This window comes from Hirundo rustica, chromosome 15 (genome assembly GCF_015227805.2).
Source record: "Hirundo rustica isolate bHirRus1 chromosome 15, bHirRus1.pri.v3, whole genome shotgun sequence".
Taxonomy (NCBI): domain Eukaryota; kingdom Metazoa; phylum Chordata; class Aves; order Passeriformes; family Hirundinidae; genus Hirundo; species Hirundo rustica.
Window position 1 is genome coordinate 4,284,134 of NC_053464.1, and position 17,714 is coordinate 4,301,847.

The 17,714-nt window shown below is 37.1% G+C and overlaps 1 protein-coding gene across 27 annotated transcripts in view; it reads left to right on the forward strand.

Annotated features, from left to right (window-relative positions):
- The window catches only part of RBFOX1 (RNA binding fox-1 homolog 1), a 1,151,472-nt gene that overhangs the window by 1,051,644 nt on the left and 82,114 nt on the right, over positions 1 to 17,714 (forward strand). For all 27 annotated transcript variants that reach the window (XM_040078692.2, XM_040078693.2, XM_058422645.1 and 24 more), the window contains 4 exons: positions 5,546 to 5,689; positions 8,151 to 8,204; positions 13,340 to 13,432; positions 15,251 to 15,311. In XM_040078692.2, coding sequence (XP_039934626.1) covers positions 5,546 to 5,689; positions 8,151 to 8,204; positions 13,340 to 13,432; positions 15,251 to 15,311 — 352 coding nt within the window. The remainder of the gene's footprint in view (positions 1 to 5,545; positions 5,690 to 8,150; positions 8,205 to 13,339; positions 13,433 to 15,250; positions 15,312 to 17,714) is intronic.

The following is a 17,714-nucleotide window of genomic DNA, read 5'->3' on the forward strand; positions in this document are numbered from 1 at the left end:
GAGATCTTACTATTGATCTTGCTCATGAGAAAAGGATAACAGAGATGCAGTACACAAGAAAAGTCACTGATACTTCTGGTAATGTTTATCAGCATTGTGAAATAGCACAATAATAGAATTTTTTTCCTGTGTACCTCTTTGTGTGAACATTTAAGCCCAAACAGATCTGCGTATATAACTCAATTTTTTCTGTGTTGTTATGCTTCTGGGAAGCACGTTGCAGAGCTGGGACTTTTCAGAATATAAATTTATCAAAACAAGTATGATTAATTAATCAGTCAATCTACTTAAGAAAACAGGAAAGCTACAAGCCCATCACAGTTCTCTCTTAGGGGTGTATCTGGGAAACAGCATTTTCAGAAAGTCCCAAACTCGTTTTCAAATTATTCTCTTTGCTCACTTTTTAATGGAAAGGTAACTTTCCAGAATCTAGATCCTTTTAAAATGGAAAATGTGCAATATTATCTGAGGGAAGTAAGAAGATGATTTACTATGCATGATTTTTTTCAGTTTGTACACACTGGGCATGGTTATATTTTTGCTCAGGACGTATATATATATTTTCTGCTGAACTTTTCTCGATTGCTTTTTTTATCGGGTTTACAAATCAAATCAAACAGGTATATTGCAGAGCTCTGATATTATTTTCTGTGCTTATAGCACAATGTATTGAATTATGCTTGCTCATGTACTGCTGCTGCTATTCTCTCCAGATTGAGAGAGAATGACTGTGGGGGCTGTAAATTCACTTGGCTTCCAGCACCACCAGTTAAATCAAGAGCCCTGTTCAGGCTGGAGAAGAGACAGAGCAAGTGTTCATTACACAAATAAATTTGGTCAAAAGTACAGCACAGTGGGTACCCAACCATTGCTCACATAATATTGTCAACTTAATCAAATAATGCCTGGAAGATATTCACAAGCTCTTTCTCTCTGAGAAATAACTTGATTGGTGCAGCAGGAAAAAAACAGGTGCTGTTTTGAGCATTTATTAAAAAATTCAATGGGTGCTTTCTTTTTATGCTAAATTTAAAATTCTGAAATGCTTTACTCTATGCTGACAGGTATACACAAGATACTCAGCACCTAATTTACCACTGAGCATATTTTAAAAAAAAACCAAAAAAAACCCAGTTCTCTTTTTTTTTCCCCTCTTCCTTTTCTCTCTGTAAGTATTTTTGAGCTTATTCCTGCTAGAATTAGGCTGTTCTTCCTCTAGACTTGGTGTGGATTTAAAAGACATGCAACAAATTTGTGTTTGTTTGCAGATTATAGCAGGATGATCAGGACTTGGTAAAGCTTTCTCATGTTCCAGTACTACTTATTTTCACTTTGTCCAGAAAGAGATAAAAGGTTTAGTTCCATTTCAGGCATTCCAATGGTCTATGTTCCATTCAGTCTTTAAAAGCTGAGGTTGAGAATGGTGTTCTTGCTGTGGTGTGCAAACAGCTCCTCTGTGGCTGCATTTCATTGTGTTGGAAACAGGATTTGAGGGTGAAAGACTTTGTGCCCACCATCACTGGTTTGTAGGAGATGAAAGATATCAGTCAGTGAAAAAGAATGGAAGTGAAACTCCTACAATTCCAGTGTGAGAAACATTCCAGAGCTGGCTGTCTGCAGTGATGGATGGAAAGGGACACAGAAAATTTCCATCAGCCAGGAGGGGGAATGGAATGGAATGGAATGGAATGGAATGGAATGGAATGGAATGGAATGGAATGGAATGGAATGGAATGGAATGGAATGGAATGGAATGGAATGGAATGGAATGGAATGGAATGGGGTTTTTCTACCCAAGCAACGTGCACGAGGCCCTCTCTGATTTCAGGTTCACTGACCACTGTTTTATTGTGTGCTGCCTTTGCCACAAGTGCTGAAGGTGGGAGATGAGACTCCAGTGTCCAGTCAGGGAAATGGGGCTGCTTTAGAGGCTGCGTTAAGGTTTGGGAATGTATTTTTGAGTGAAAATTGCTGCAAATTTGGAATGAAATGGCCTTAAAGGAAGAGGGGTGTGTGTGTGTGTGTGTGAATTAACTTTTTTTTCCAAATGAAAAAATTTCAAATATATTTTATCCAAACAAAATTTGGTTTAGTGGTTTTCTTCACTTGTGTAGTTTTTGTTTCTTAAATTCTCAGGGAAAAGATAGGAATGGAAACCAGAAAAATTACTTTAACAATATTACTTTGATGTGGAGTCTATAAGAACTTAAACAAAGTCTTTTAAATAATAGAAGCCTTTTGTTTCTAGAACTGAGTTAAGGAAACAAAAATAAAAATATTTCACTAAAGAATTTCTTTAGAAAACAATAGACATTAACTCTTCTGATGACAAATTTGGTTTAAAAGAATGCCAGATTTTTATACTGAAATTATGTTATATGAAAAAAGAAATCTTTTTCTGAAATGCTCTCTTTGATATGGGTTTGCTTACCTGTAAGAAGGTTTCCATTGTAATTTATTTTAACACTTAAGCCTTCAGTAGCTCACTGAAGTAAAGGGAGCTCACCTCAATTTGTTTTGCTGAGTGGGAATTTGATCTTCTGTTTCTGCATTCTGTACTTACAACTTTCATTATAAGACTATCATATATTAAGAATTTTTAATATTTTATAATTGCAACTGTGTGGTGGAGTAGGGGCCAGAAAGCAGCCTGGTTGCATGCAAAGCTTCAGGGATGGAGGAAGTATAATGCCACATCATAACACCAGCTAATTTTTAAAGGACTATCAAACACCACTCTCCAGCAGGTCCTCTAGCAGTGAAAGAATTCTCCTGAAATGTATTACGTATGTATGAGGAAAATCACATTCTGGTTCCGTGAGTCCACAGAGCTCTGAAAGCTGCCTGGCTGGGATTTTTCAAAATCCAGCCTTTCCTCTCTCCCCTGTGTGTTTTATCTCCTTGGTGTTACTTGGAAATTTTTGCATAATCTTCACATTTCTGTTCGCGGCTATCCTTGTCCAGATCTCGCAGGCACGCCCGTGGATTTCTGGGTGATAATGTGCTTTGTAAGGAGCCTCTTACATTGCCAAGCCCTTTCATATGTTCTAAATGCTTTAGCCCTGTTAATTCTGCCCCAGGGATCTGGAGGGTCATGGACAGTTGTGAATTGTTGATGACAGTGACTTGCTAAAGTTTCTGGGTTTCAGCCCTTGCTGCCCAGACTCTGAGACATTCTGTGCTGAGAGTGTAAATTTGAGGCTTCTTAGAATAAAAATGATTTTAAAAAGTGGTTAAACCAACCAAAGGCCTGGAAAATAACAATATCTCAATTCATCCTCTTCACCCATAATTTGTAGCTCCACTTTAACACCACCTTCAGAAACCTCACTGGATTTTGTTGACCATAATCTGTTCAGCTGCTTAGCAGGGCAGTTGCTCTCACTGTTTTTGGGATGTTTGTGGTGCACAGTTCAGCCCTTTTACTCCTCATTTCTATGAAAAAAATGAAGAGATTATTCTTTTCGATTTGCATTTATACAGGATGCTGATTATAGGATTTCTTCCTGGGGCCCCTCTGTTCCTGAGGCTTAACAGCACCTTCAGAATTCTTTAGTTCTCTTCAGATTAGTCTAATTGACCTCAAATTCTTCTGGAGTGTTGTACTTCAAGAGTTTCCAGCCCGTCATCCCCCACCTGCTCTCACATACTGAATTGCTTTCGTATTTCTCTCCTTTTCGGCCTGAAGGTAGAAAATAATCTCTGTGGTGTCTCTGGGTGAAACAGTTACCTCAAAATATAAATTTTGAATTTCTGAGTTGATTGTAGACAACAATAGATTAGCATGGAACATTTTTGTCTCTTGACAGCTATATACCATATCTTCTATTTAAATCACTAAATAGTCATCAAGATAAATTATCTACTTTGTGGACCTGTGAGTTCAGGGAGGAGCAGATGAAGAGATGTGGTGGCACTGACTCAGTTTTGGGTTTACACTTGATCTGATCCCATTATTTATTTGGATCTCTGCAAATCTTTCTTCAGTGCACAAAATTTTGTATTTGTGTGAGTCTTTTTGTATCCTGTTAAATATCAGAGATGCTACTGATGCTGCAGAAATGATGACCTTTATTTATAAAGTGTTCTTAGAGCAGAAGTATAGGCAATATAGATGTTAGTACTTTTAATTTGAGAACAGTTGTATTCCCTAGTGAAGATGTTGAATTTCACTTGCTAGAATTCTATTTATATGTAGTTATTACTGATGTAAATGATATTTTTTGTTTGAGTTCTTTTGCTTCCTCTTCAACAGGCTTGTTGGTACTAAAACTGTATGGTAAGGTTTATTTTATTTAACCATTTTTATGTCTCTTTAACTGTTGTCTCCTAAAAGAAATTTCATACTAGCAGGAAATGGGCAATTTCTTCTTTTTTGTTCTTTAAATAAAAAAAGAAAGGCAAACTGAATGTAACATCAGCACACAAGAGAAAGATGAATACTTAGAGAAACAACGCAGTCAGATGGAAGAGGAAAGAGCAGAGAGTGATGACTGTCAGATCATCCTTGTAGTTTTTCATCCAACTATTTTCTTTCCCCTTCTATTCTTCCAAACCCCTCTGCCCCTGCAAATGAGTATGACTGTGCTGTTTTAACATACCCATGAAGAAATTTGTCTAATGACTGTGTGCTGTACAAGAAGTAATTAATGAGGCACTGTAGGATATAATTAAAGTACAGAAAAGAGTAATTTCTATAACATACTGATAGACCAGCATTGGTTAATTTTACTTTTTGTATGAGGGGCATTTGATGTTTTTTTCCTCATCTCGCTGAGGATTTATAATTTGTTTGTTAAATCACAGCACTCGGCAATGTCCTTCAGTTTTAAACCAGAACTTCAAAACCAGGGAACGGTGTCCCTGTGAGAAGTACCACGGCATAACCTCATTTTGGCGAGGAAGCAAATCTGTAAAACTTTGTTTCTTGGCCTCACACTTCTGTCAGGCAGCCTTCACCACTGATTAAACTTGTGTTCCTCTCCAACTCAAGGCCTTTTCCATAATGGCCTCCATTTATCTGGCCAGAATTGACCCTGCAGTGCCCATCAGTGCTGCTTACGGAACAGCAGCGAGGATGAGATGTGTTACCTGCCTGCTGGGCAGAATCCCCGTGCCTCTGAATGAGAGCACTAATCTGATTTGAAAGTGTCTGCCTTGCTCTGTGAGCAGGCAGCATTTGAACTGCAGATTCGGTTCCTTACCTTGGCAAGCACAGAAGAGGTTAAAAGAGTTCCTACAATCTTATAGGGAGATATATTCATTCATTATTTAGGACTAGCTAAGCAAATCTACAAATAATAATCTAATTATTCTCCAGTTTATTCCAAATACTTAATATGTATGCTTTTGCGACAGAAATGGATTAGATTTTTGTGTATTTGAGCTTCTGGTATTCCTCACTACTTTGGAGCAGATTTAACTGCTTTTTAGGTTTTGGGGTTTTTTGTTGTTGTTTTGTTGTTTTAAGCATTTAAGCCCACCCTCTTGTATTAAAAATGCCAGAAATACTTACAGTGTGCTTTATTTTGCTTTACCCTTTTAGCAGACAGATGATGCAGCACAGACCGATGGCCAGCAACAGACACAATCTTCTGAAAACACAGAAAACAAATCACAGCCAAAACGGCTCCACGTCTCAAATATACCATTCAGATTCCGGGATCCAGATCTTAGACAAATGTTTGGTGTAAGTGCTCATCGTTTACTTCTGCTTTTTTATACATTGGCATTGCAGTAGGTATTTTGTATTAGAGGCAGCTGTGAGGGCTGTGTCTGATTGAGGCTGTTTAACCATTTTCAGGAAAGATTCCCCTTTAATCTACGTATAATCAAACATGTGATTTGGCAGTCACAACCAGGAAAGGAAATGACACCGATTCTACTGGATGTGATGCATGTGGGTGCTTTGTACCACTTTCACAAAAAGCTGTCTGTGGTGGTTTAAATGCAAACATATTGCTGTTGTACACATCTAGATTTATCTGCCTGCATCTATTGATTTTGGAGAGTGTGATGTTAAACTCTCAGTGCCTGACCTCCTGAGTAAGGGACCCAAGAGGAATTTCAGCACCAAGTTCAGACACAGGAATCCTCATCCATCTCCACAGGTTTTGTAGGTCTGTAGGCTTTGAAGGGTTTTGTTAGTATTTTTCTGTAAATCTCTCAGTTTGTGCTTTCCCCCAGGCCACAGCTGCCTTCAAGCACACCCCTTGTTTTTCACACAGGCCCTGGACATGCCATCAGCAACAGGATTTATAAACACGAGAGCTTAGACTGGGTTTCTGCTCTCAGGTTTAGTTTGAAATGCCACTAAACCTAATCTAGAAATAGTACTTGATCATCTATTAGAACCCAAATCAGGACTCTGAAGTATTTACGTAACTCTCACTGTCTTTACTCAGCCTCGCCAAACCCCAATTCTCTCCTGCATTACAGTTGGTTATTCAGTGCAGCACCAAGTGCCTCATGGCTCTGCTCTTCTTTCCATCTTTCGTGTTCAGCTCAGATTTTTCAGTTCTTCTAATGTGTTTGTACATTACTCAAAAGATGGTGTTTCTCAGCATTTATTTCTCTGAAGGAAACAGAATCCTAGTGTAGTACTGGGAAATGAGAGACTGTTCTGCTGGATCTGACTTGGTACAAGTCACCTTCCCTGAACACAGCTTCCAGCTCATCAGCAGAACAGCAGAAGGCATAATAATTAACCCTCCAAAGAAGAAGATGCTAATTTATTTAAATTAAACAAACCACTTAAAATAGGTTTTATTTAAAAAAAAAAAACCCAAAACATTAAGTGAAAGGATTTTTTGTAGGTATTGTAGCCATTTATAAATTAATAAACACAGTTCCTTTTAGTGTTTCTAAATCTGAGGTCTCAGAAACCAGCACTGGAGAATAGCTGGAGTTTCCAGCTGACTTCCAGAATTACTTGGTAACAGAAAACCTTTAGCTTCTGAAATGATAGAAAAATGAAATTTCTGCATGTGTGAGTTGAAATATGGCAGGTCTGCATCATGTCCATGCTACACACACACTGGATAATCTTTTTACATGGACACAAATATAACAGAGGACAACTGTTTAAATATCAAGTCCATGTCTGCATTGAGGCTGAAGTTGCAGTTAAAACATTAATTAAATTGTGAATGCAAGAACATGAAATAAACCAAAGTATACCAAGTGATGGTTCATTTTTCATGGTTGAGTTGAAAGTCTTTAATAGCTAGAGAAGGAATAATGTCCTTTCTGGACTTTCTACTTGTTTATTATATCTTATAAGACTGAAGTACAGGCTCCTTTCTGCAGTGCCTGGGACTCTTGTTGGATTATTCTGCATTTGCCTGTCTCTAATTTCTGCCGTTTTGTTTAAGATTGTGGATCCCTGACCAATGCCAGCACTGATCCATACTGCATGTTAATGACATATGAGATAACAGAAAGGACATATGAGATAACAGATGCATTACCTTGTCACCTCACAAAATGTGTCCCAACAGAAAGTGTTCTAACATTTGCTCCCTTCCTAAGCCAGGTCCAACAGCTGGGTTCAGCTTTTGTGTGTGCAAACAGCGCCTAGGGAATTGAGTGCTGTTGAAGGTCAATAAGAGTAACAGTCATCTCTAATATTATAATAAAAACACAATTCTGAGCAGAGAAGAAATCCCCCCAAAGTGAGTATCCATTCTAGTTTTCCAAATTATGCTCCAGTAAGACAAAACTTCTTAGAGAAGCAAGGGTTAGAAGAAATCCTCAGTCCTTGAAACCAGAAACAAAACTCCCACCTGGTGTAATCTTATTCCTGTATTGCAGAAGTAACCAAACTCCTTCACCTGTTCTGGAAAATGCAGGAATTTGGGGCTTTTATTTCACTGTGCTCACAGTTTAATGCTCTTTCCTCTCTGCCAGGGGCTTCACTGAGCTTCAGGTTCCTCTGTGAAATTTTTGTAATGAGCATAATGATGCACACAATTTTGAAATTATATTGATCTGACTCCTTTTAGTGTTGTCTTTTTTTTATGTTTAATATTTGGTTCTATATTATTTAAAATTTTTAAAGCATGACATCATTTTCTGAAACAAACCTTTGTACTGTATATGACAGGTTGAAATTATCTTAATTTCATGTAACTTTTTCTGTTTCTTTGCAGCAATTTGGTAAAATCTTAGATGTTGAAATTATTTTTAATGAGCGAGGCTCAAAGGTAAGCAGTTTAATTCGCCTGTGGATTTTTTTTGTTTTGTTTAAAATATATGAGTAAAAGGAAACAACTGCACTGCTGTGACACAATAATGTCTGAAAATTTATGTTAGTGAAAACATCTTCTGAGCTGTCAGTCAGCTTTCTAGGCAGAATGAAAATCGTTGGACTCATATTTTTAAAGGGGGTAATTTTAACTACTCCAAACTGTCATCTGTTATCTGGGAATGTTGATTTTTGCTGTCCTTGTTCTTTAAGGGTAATTATTTCATTTATTTTATAAGATGAGTCCATAGTTATAGATATTTGTAGGCAGGTTTGTATTGGTACAGATATTCTTTACCTTTATTGAAATGAAAGATGATAATGATACCTAATAACTATCCTCTTAAGTAATTAGCTGAGAAAATACGTGATTGTTCTAGATTAAGTGCAGATGTTTTCCTCTTTAGTTAAAGCCTTAGTACACCAACCCTTTGAAAACAATCTATTTTAGCATTTATTTTATTAAAAGAGTTCTTATTGTATTGAAAACATTTAATATTTTTTTCCCAAAATTACTTTGCCTTAAATGCATACTTCAATGTATTCAGTATTTAATAAATAAAGCAAGATAGAATGGTCAGAACTGCATCAGCAGGTGCAAAACTATAGCCCGGTGTGTTCACCTGATATCAGCTGCAGTATAGGGGTTTATGTCTGCCATATGCATTTTTTTCCTTTTCTTGCCATGTCAGACACACTAAAATTTTATTCACTAGTCTTTCAATATTCCTGTAACTCATATATCATTTATTATTAGTGATAGAATGTTACCCCTGTTCTAGACATAATGTAACTTGTCATATTTTAGTAATCATGTACATCAAAAAGCTATCTTAAATCAGATATATTTTAATTCTGTTAATATTTATTTTCTTAAATTAAAGCCTTCTCTCTATTTTTTTCCCCTCCTAACCTAAATGGAACAGCTGAAATCTCCTGGTTTATTATTCAGACATTAATTAGACCCCTTGCCTGCCAGCCCAAACTCAGTTGGAACATTCATCACTTTTTTCAGTAAACAACTAAAATGGATGGAATTTGGTGGCTTAGAATCCCCTACTCTGCCCAGAATTTATTATTGTTAAATTATGGTTGTTCAATAATGTTTACAAAAGCCATGGTTTGTCCAGACCTGCTGCTGCTGCATAATCCCATGGATTTCCAGAGCCATCCCCCACGGGCCACCTTTGCAGGTTGTGCTGGCAGGGTGAAGTTGAGCACGCATGGGAGGAGTTTAAATTTTTGTTCAGCCACCAAATCTTACCCAGGTGGGCATTTTAACCTCCACACCTGTGCTGGGCTGCATAAGTGTAAGGTTTTGTTAAAGTTTTGGGGATGGCAGAGGGAGGTGTGTCCAAACTGAGCTTTTTTTTGATGTTGGCTTTGCGGCGTGAGAACATCCCAGTGCCTTGTGCTAAAGGCAAGAACCTAGGAGGGATTTCAGAAGGAAGAGGTTTTCCTGGCTGGGTTTGTAGCATCCCTGCCTCAGTTGCACACTTGCTCAGGTCAGACTGTTGTTAATAAACGCTCCTCCACCGTCGGGGCTGCAGCCCAGCTGTCTCCAGGGGGGCTGCTGGAGATGCCTGGGGCAGGGCTGGGCTGCTGCTTCTCACCCGCCTCAGAGTCATTTCACCCCTAACTACAGAATAGTTCAGTTTGCAGAAGAACCTTTAGAGTCTCTCAATTAAATGGAAAGTTAAGGGAAAAGAAACGTTAGGAATGCGAGGGGCATCTTTTTTCTGTTCTTTTATTTTTTTTTTTTTTTTTTTTTTTTTAATCTGATCATTTCGTGTCCATTCTGTAGGAATTAAGATGCACCAGATTAAAGTCCCATTCCTGGCAGTGCTTATCTATGTTTTCATAAAATCCCACTGAAACTGAAAGGACTACTAAGTGGTTTCAGACTGAGTACAGGTAACAAAATTTGCAGGATCAGAATTCAAATTTGTTTCTAGCTGCAGTTTGGCATAAGAATTGCTAGAATATGTTTTTGTTTCTGTTTCATTTTCTTTCTTTTTATTCTAATAGTCAATGTTTTAAACGATTGCTGTAAAAACAACAGAAGTAATCTCATTCTCATGCCATGATAGTTAAGAAACATGGAATTGCATATTCAAGAAACATAACATTAGAACACCACCATAAATTATAAAATCATTTTGCAGAAGGGAGCCCTTCCATAAAAGAAAACCGTAAATCAATGAAAGTTTCATACTACAAATTTCTGCTTGTTTGAATGTGTAATAATAATGAAGAAAACTTTGCTAAGATACGCAGCAACACTGATGACTTTTGAAGTTTTGACCATTTTCTATCAGTTATAAATCAAGGCTCTAGACAGCTCTATATATATGTTCAGAAATCTGTTTATGTGTGTATGTATTAATGTGTATCTGGTGTATATTACATTAACACCTATTTCTTCAAATAAGGAGAACTCCAAGGTGCCTCCCAAATTAAATCAGAAGCTTCTCACTAACTTGGCTATTATTAAATCACTTGACAGATTTTAAAAATAAAGTGCATATATTTGCATTAGCAGTTAATAGAATGCAGCTGTTAACTCAGCTGCATATTAAATTGATGTTAAAGTGTTTGTGTAGGTATTTGAATGTGTGATGCGTGAATCTGTGTTTTGTTCTTGAGTTTCTCTGTCAGCCAGGTAAAGTTAGATTTGCATAAATAGTAAGAGCTTAAGTAGTGTTGATTATCAGAATAAGTACAACATAAGAAATTAAAAAATTACAATGAGTATTATTTTCAGAATCCTTGAAGTTCCTGTTTAATCTTGGCTTGTGGCTCCACTTTGTATGTTTTCTAATTTTTTAGTGTAATTGGGTTTTTATCTTTCTCTTTAGCTGTTTGAACAAAAATTAACTGGTGAGCTAAGGAGAGAAAATTTTGACTCCCACCAAATGTTTGCAATTCCAAGAAGGGACAACTGCTCAGGCAAGAGAATAGGAAAGAACACACAGAACTGGGGGAATTTCTGCTATTGAATGGAGTACTCTGCTTCAATCCATGGATCCAGTGATGTTTTCTATTGTGAAATTTTCTTAATGGCATCCTAAATTAGGAGGGTTTTTTTTAACAGAACTTTAACAAGATAGGAAGAAGTAGTTTTAGAAGAAATAAAAGTGTAAAGTTGAGGATGGGTTTAGGTATAAGAAAAGCCTGTACAGGGATCTAAACCATGGAGATTAGTGCTGAGCAGGGGGATTTACTTTCTCTCACCACTCCTGGTACTTTGGGAGAAAGAGAGTTACATTCTCAGTGTCTTGTGGCAAGTGAGGTCATGGCCTTGTGCTGAAATTCTGGAGAGTGGTGTGGAGGAAATGTGTGGAATCGAGTGTTGTGAGGATGGCTTCAGCTGGAGCTGCAGCTGCTGGCAGAGCACACCGGAGCTCAGGCTTCAGGCTGGATTTATTCAGGGAAAAATAGAGAGCTGTGCTTAAGCTGCTTTGGAAAGCACGAAACAGAGACCCTGCTGTACCTAAATGTCCCCTTTTGCATTATAAATGGGAATAAATAACTGAGTTCTTTGAGTAGGTGAAATAACCCAAATAACCCAGGAAGTTATCCTGAGAGTTACTTCACTTTTTTGGTTGCTATATTAGTTCTGTAGTCCATACCCATTGTTTTCCTCTCTGCCTGGTGTCAGTTCTGCCTAAGTTTGATATTTGGTCTCCCCTTTGGGTAAATGAAAGTTGAAATGTCTTCCCTTTCTTTTTATTATTATATCTACCCCCCTTTTTAAAAAAAAAACAACCAGTCACTTTGTGTAATAGGTAGCAGTGCAGAGAGGAGGTGGGTGAACACTGACAAAACTCAGCAAAGGGAGATGAGGCTGTGGCGAGTTGGCTGATTGCTCAGGAGCAGAACAAAGTTCAGGCTGAAAGAGAAATTTTTAAAAAAACGGTTTTAGTAACACTTTAACTATGTGAGGACTGCAAAACACCACGTGCAACTTGCAAAAGGCTCTCGGGGTGAAAGCTCGGGGATGTAGAGGAGTTTGTTTGGAAAACTTTGGGAGGCATGAAAAGGCATTGTAGTGCTAATGCGAGAATTACTTCAAAGGGTTGGTGTATGTTTCTAAAATGTTCCTCACTGACAGATTTTTCCAAAATATTTGCCGTTTTAAATAGTGAATATTTGCCGTTTTAAACAGTGTTTAATTTAACTTAGGGCATAAAAGGCATTTTAGTAGGATTTGAAATGTTTGTTTTAGCCTAGTATTATAAAGGAGGGTGTTTGTCATCAGCAGAATTTCAGATTTGTCCCACTAATGTGGGATTCTGGAGTTTTACCAGTTGCATGTTCTATATGTGGAAAATAATATGCAGAACAAGTAAATGAAGCAGTTAAACTTATTCAAAACGTTTGCATTTTTCTTTTATCAGAGTTTCTTTTTCTATTCACATCATGTGATTTTCTTTGATCTGTTAATACAAGAAAGTTTATACTTTGTTCTGAAAGTACTTTTGTTTTGTTGGTGGCTTTCTTTCTTTTTTTTTTTTTCTTTTTTACTTTTATAAAAAAATAAGTAAAGGCTGTATAGTTTGACAAAAGTTTAAGTTACCCTAGTGTTGCATGGGAACAGTGTTTCTTATGATCACAACAGCATGACTAAGTAGGCAATGTTTAGAGTATATTGACATTCAGTGTTGAATTTTGTGCACATGTTTTTTATTTCGTTGAGATATCTGCATGTCATTATAATGTGGTTCATTTTATTTTCTCATTAGTTCATTTTTTTCTATGTGAAGACACTGTAATTTATTTTAATTTCATTTTCTTATTGTTAGATTTATTTTCCTCTGTAGTGACATGTAGAAAGGTATTTTTGGTATCATTCTTTGACTTTCTGAGAGGGTATTATCTAACTGATGACAGGGAAAAAAAAATTGTTCACATTTGTTGCTTATTTATTGCACATCTCAATACAATTATAATTTTTCTAATTTGCATGTTACAGAAATGAAGAGAGGACAAGAAAATATTAAATTAAAGAGAGAGAACATAAGCAAACAAGTGGTCATTGACTGAAATAATAATGTGCATGTTGTTTTCCCCCCTTCTCCCTCCTGCATGCAGGGATTTGGTTTCGTAACTTTCGAAAATAGTGCTGATGCGGACAGGGCGAGGGAGAAATTACACGGCACCGTGGTAGAGGGCCGTAAAATCGAGGTGCATGTTCAAAATATTTTCCTTTTCATCTTTTTTATAAATGTCTGCTTCACTCTCATTTGTTGTTTCAGATGCATCATTGGTGTCTTCTGTGTGCTCCCCTTTCCCCTTCCCATTGTTTATATATATATTTATATATAAAGAGAGAAAATCTGGCCTTACTTGGGTTTTTTATTATTATTTCTTTTGTAATTATTATTATCATTATTGCTGAAAGGTGGATGACAGATGTGAAAAAAAAAAATTAATATTTTGAAGTTATTTTGGATGTTTTGTAAATCAATGGGTGCAGTAGATTCCAAAAAACAGCCAACAACAAAAAAAGAAAAATTAGAAAAATTGATAACAACAACAACAAAAAAAAAAAAGTGTGACAGACAAAACAAAAACAAACAAAAGGTTGTTTTTTTCTTTTTTTTTCTTTTTTATTTTTTCTTTTTTTTTTGTGGGTTTTTTTTTGTTTGTTTTCTTTTTATTTTTCCTTTTTTTGTTTGGTTCTTTTTTGGTTTTTCTTTTTTTCTTTTTTCTTTTTTTTTTTTTTTTGCTGCAGGGTTGATGTGGGATCCACAGTGGCTTTCAAAAAATTCAGATTGGGAAAGAAGCATCCAAAAGATGCGCAAGAAACAAAGCCAGACTAGAGACCGAGCAATTTTCACCTTTCATTTTAAGAAAGCCATGATGCTCTTTTGGCTGGGTGGCCTGAGCCATCCCCATCTCCAAAAAAACCCCACCCACTGGATCCCCTTCAACATGCCACTGGATCCCCTTCAACACTGCCTCAGTTGTATTTGGTAGAATGAGGAAAAAAAAAAAAAAGAAGAAAAAAAAAAAAAAAAGAGTTACCAATTGAAAATGCTGTCGTCTTTTGAGTAAGATGTTGCATATTTTGCCTTTTCATTTTCCCCCCTCGACGGTAGCGCTTAGGGCCCTCACCAAACTCTCAGTAACCATGGTAACTGTATACATACCCATGCTGGCGATGGTGCTGAATGGTAAGTGGAGAAGTCCATCTGCCGTTTCACGTATTTAGCGCTGATATACCACGTGGATTTTTTTGACTTGTTGTATTAAGTTTTCTTGATGCTACATTTTTTTCTATATATTGGTACGCCTGTAATTGAGTGTACGTTTTAAGCAAGCCTGGGAGGCACTGATTGGATTGAGGATATGACTTCGTGCACATCTTACTCAGATTGTTAACTCCATATTGTGTTAAATAATGCACCCTCTTTTTATCCTTTTGTTAGCTGTGATTTTAAAGCTTGAATGATTTTGTTAATTCTTGCAATGAAAAAGGCTCTTGTTCCAAGTGTTGAATGCTAGATGTTGCTTTTCCAATGGTACTTCTCTTCTAAAGGGTTATGTTGCACACTGCTAAAATTCGTTTGTCCCTTTTTTGACATTTTCTTTGTTTCCTTGTACCTTGTCTCTTTCCTTTCTACTCCACTGCATGTTCCTTCATATAATCTTTTTTTTTTTTTTTTTTCCTGTTTTGAGTATTTATTGTATCAGTGTTATCATGGAATACAAGCATGCTCTTAAGTCTTAAATTATGCAGTACCTTTTAATTTGCTTTTAATGTCTTTTTATTAAAGTTTAAATGATATGATGTTGCTTTATTGAAATGATTTGTAAGTTAAAATGGTTATGAAAGTAAATGTAATTATAAATAGTATGATTTTGTTATGCACCTGTTGCCTTCTATAAATTAAATTGCATTTTATTTTCACATGACTAATAGCAGTAATAATGCATGCGTTGAATAGCGACACGGGCCCTCCCCGTAACCCTTTCTAATCCCCTGTTCTATGTGCTTAGGTAAATAATGCCACAGCACGTGTAATGACAAATAAAAAGACCGTCAACCCTTACACGAATGGTAAGTGCATGAGCCCCCCTGCTCCGGGTGCCTGTCCCTGCATGCCAACCCCAGCCCTGCTCCCGGGGTGTCCCACCCTGCAGCTCCTGCCTTCCTGGGGCTCAGACTCCCAGGACACGATGGGGCTGGGCATGAATTCACCTCTGCAGGGCTTGGCCGGTTCATGGCCAGGTGGGCAGAGCACAAATCCTTCTGATGGAATCCCAGTGTTTGGTCCCGGTGGATTTTGTGTAGGACAGTGGACCTGACAGGAGAGTGATGTTCTCTGCTGGCCCTGTGCAGTGTTAGTGTAGGGATGAGTGAACTGAGGGGAGGACTCAGCTTGGTTTGGGGGATAGCGGGAGACCAGCAAGAATTTCTTTCCTGTAGAGCACTTTAGTACCAGGACACACGTCTGGTCAAAGACCATTTTCCATGTCTTCCTTCCACAATTTGTTAGAAGAAGGGTAGGTATCGGGTGCTGCTTCCAGCTTTTTCCTTTTCCCATGGAGAAATCAGAATTCCAAGCTATCTAAAAGTAAAATTCATTCTAATACTGGCTCAAGTTGGTATAACGTTGTACATTAATGATAGAAAAAGGGGGTTGGAAACAATACATTTTTTAAATGCTTCCTTTGGGAGTGTTTGATCATGGGCTTGAGTATGCCTTTACTCATTCAGAAAATTCAAATTCAAACAAGTTCCTAACTCAGCCCTGTCAAAGAATAGCACAAGAACTGAAGTTGTTGCGATTATGCTTTCAGTTTTTCTAGACTGTGTAGAGTGGCTATTTCCTTTCCAATTTCATTGTTTTTCCTGTCCAGTAGAAAGCAGATGAAATGTGCGCATGAAAGTTTCCTGAAGTAGATTAGACTCTTTTCCATTTTGAAATATAATGGATCATATTTTCTGTGTTTCAATTCCCATTGGTGAGGATTTACTAAAATCCAAGGCACACAGTGGCTTTATTTTTTAAGGAAAGGTTCATAACACAGTAAAAATAAAACACAGGGATGGTTTTCATGTGACCTGGTCATTGAGCTAGTTAAAATTATCTGGAGAAGAAAGGGCTGAAATTCCTCATGCTTCCTCGTTTTATATGTACATGTGAAGCTTGGCAAATTTTGCAGATGGGAAAACCTTGGTTTTTGCTGGTTTTAAAGTGAATCTAGAGAGAGGCATGAGGCTTGACTGGATCACATAAATAGATTTTGTTGCAATACAGAGCTAAATTAACCATGTGCATATGAGACTATGAACTCTGCCTGCTATATTGTAACGATAAAAGTAGTTTTTCTAGAAATGATGATGTATATTTTGTATTCATATTATCCTAAGGCTACAAAAGTGTTCATGAGCAAATAACATGTTACTTATCAGCACAGCCAGTGCTGAACGAGGGGAAGGAGAGATTGGAGATTTTTAGCCATGTGGTTTTAGAGGACGTTCATATCTGTGCCCTGCACTGCAGGATTACTTAGGTCTTACATTCTCATTTAATAATATCTAAGACCAGGATGAGCAAAACCTGCTGTTAAATGTTTCCCACTTGAAGAGTTTTGTTTGTCATTTTCCATCCTGTTCCATCCAGTCTAGATCTCACCAAAGGTGTCAAATGCCCTGTTCAGTACATAGATAATTAGCATTTATTTTTTGTGAACCCAGACATCCAAGGTGCTGCATGCAGAATATTCTAATGCACATCTTTTGCCAGGTGTCCACCAACCAAACCCTTGATTGCAGTTCATAGCTTTTGATTATTTTCATCTTTTTTTTTACTTTTTTTTTTTTTTTTTAAAGTCCCCTAAAGCAAACATTCAAGGATGATCACATTCCTCTTGCATAGTCATCACAAGCAACAAGGAATGAAGTGCAGACGTGTAAGGGGCTTCATTTAGTTTCATCAGTGCTTATACTATCAGTCATCCTGGCATGGTACGAGTCTAGTTCTTTATCATTTTGTCAGGAATTAACCACTGCTAGAGCTGATTATTTATTGAAGATTATTGTTGTCTAAAGTAAAGGTCTCATCTTTCAAATAAACGATAAGGACAGGTTTTTCCACGAGCACGTTAAAATTTGCAAGACTCTTCTGACACAAGTAGCCAGAAACATTTTGTTTGCACATGCCTTTCTGTTTGCTTCAGAACCACTTACTTTTTAATGCCTCTCTTTATCTTTCAAAGTGTGTGTTGTGACTGGCATGTTGTTGGCAGGTATCCAAAAGGTAGTTGGGGCACATGTTGTACTCTATCAAAACGTCAGGGACTGATATTTATTTTCATTTACAAACAGGATTCACTCAGTTGTGTGTTTCATTCCTGAATACAGCTGCTTGTTTGATAACAGGGCTCATGTTGTTAATAGGATTGCAGAAGTCAGTAGATTTCTAGGCACAAAAACTTGATTTTTTAAAAAGATAGA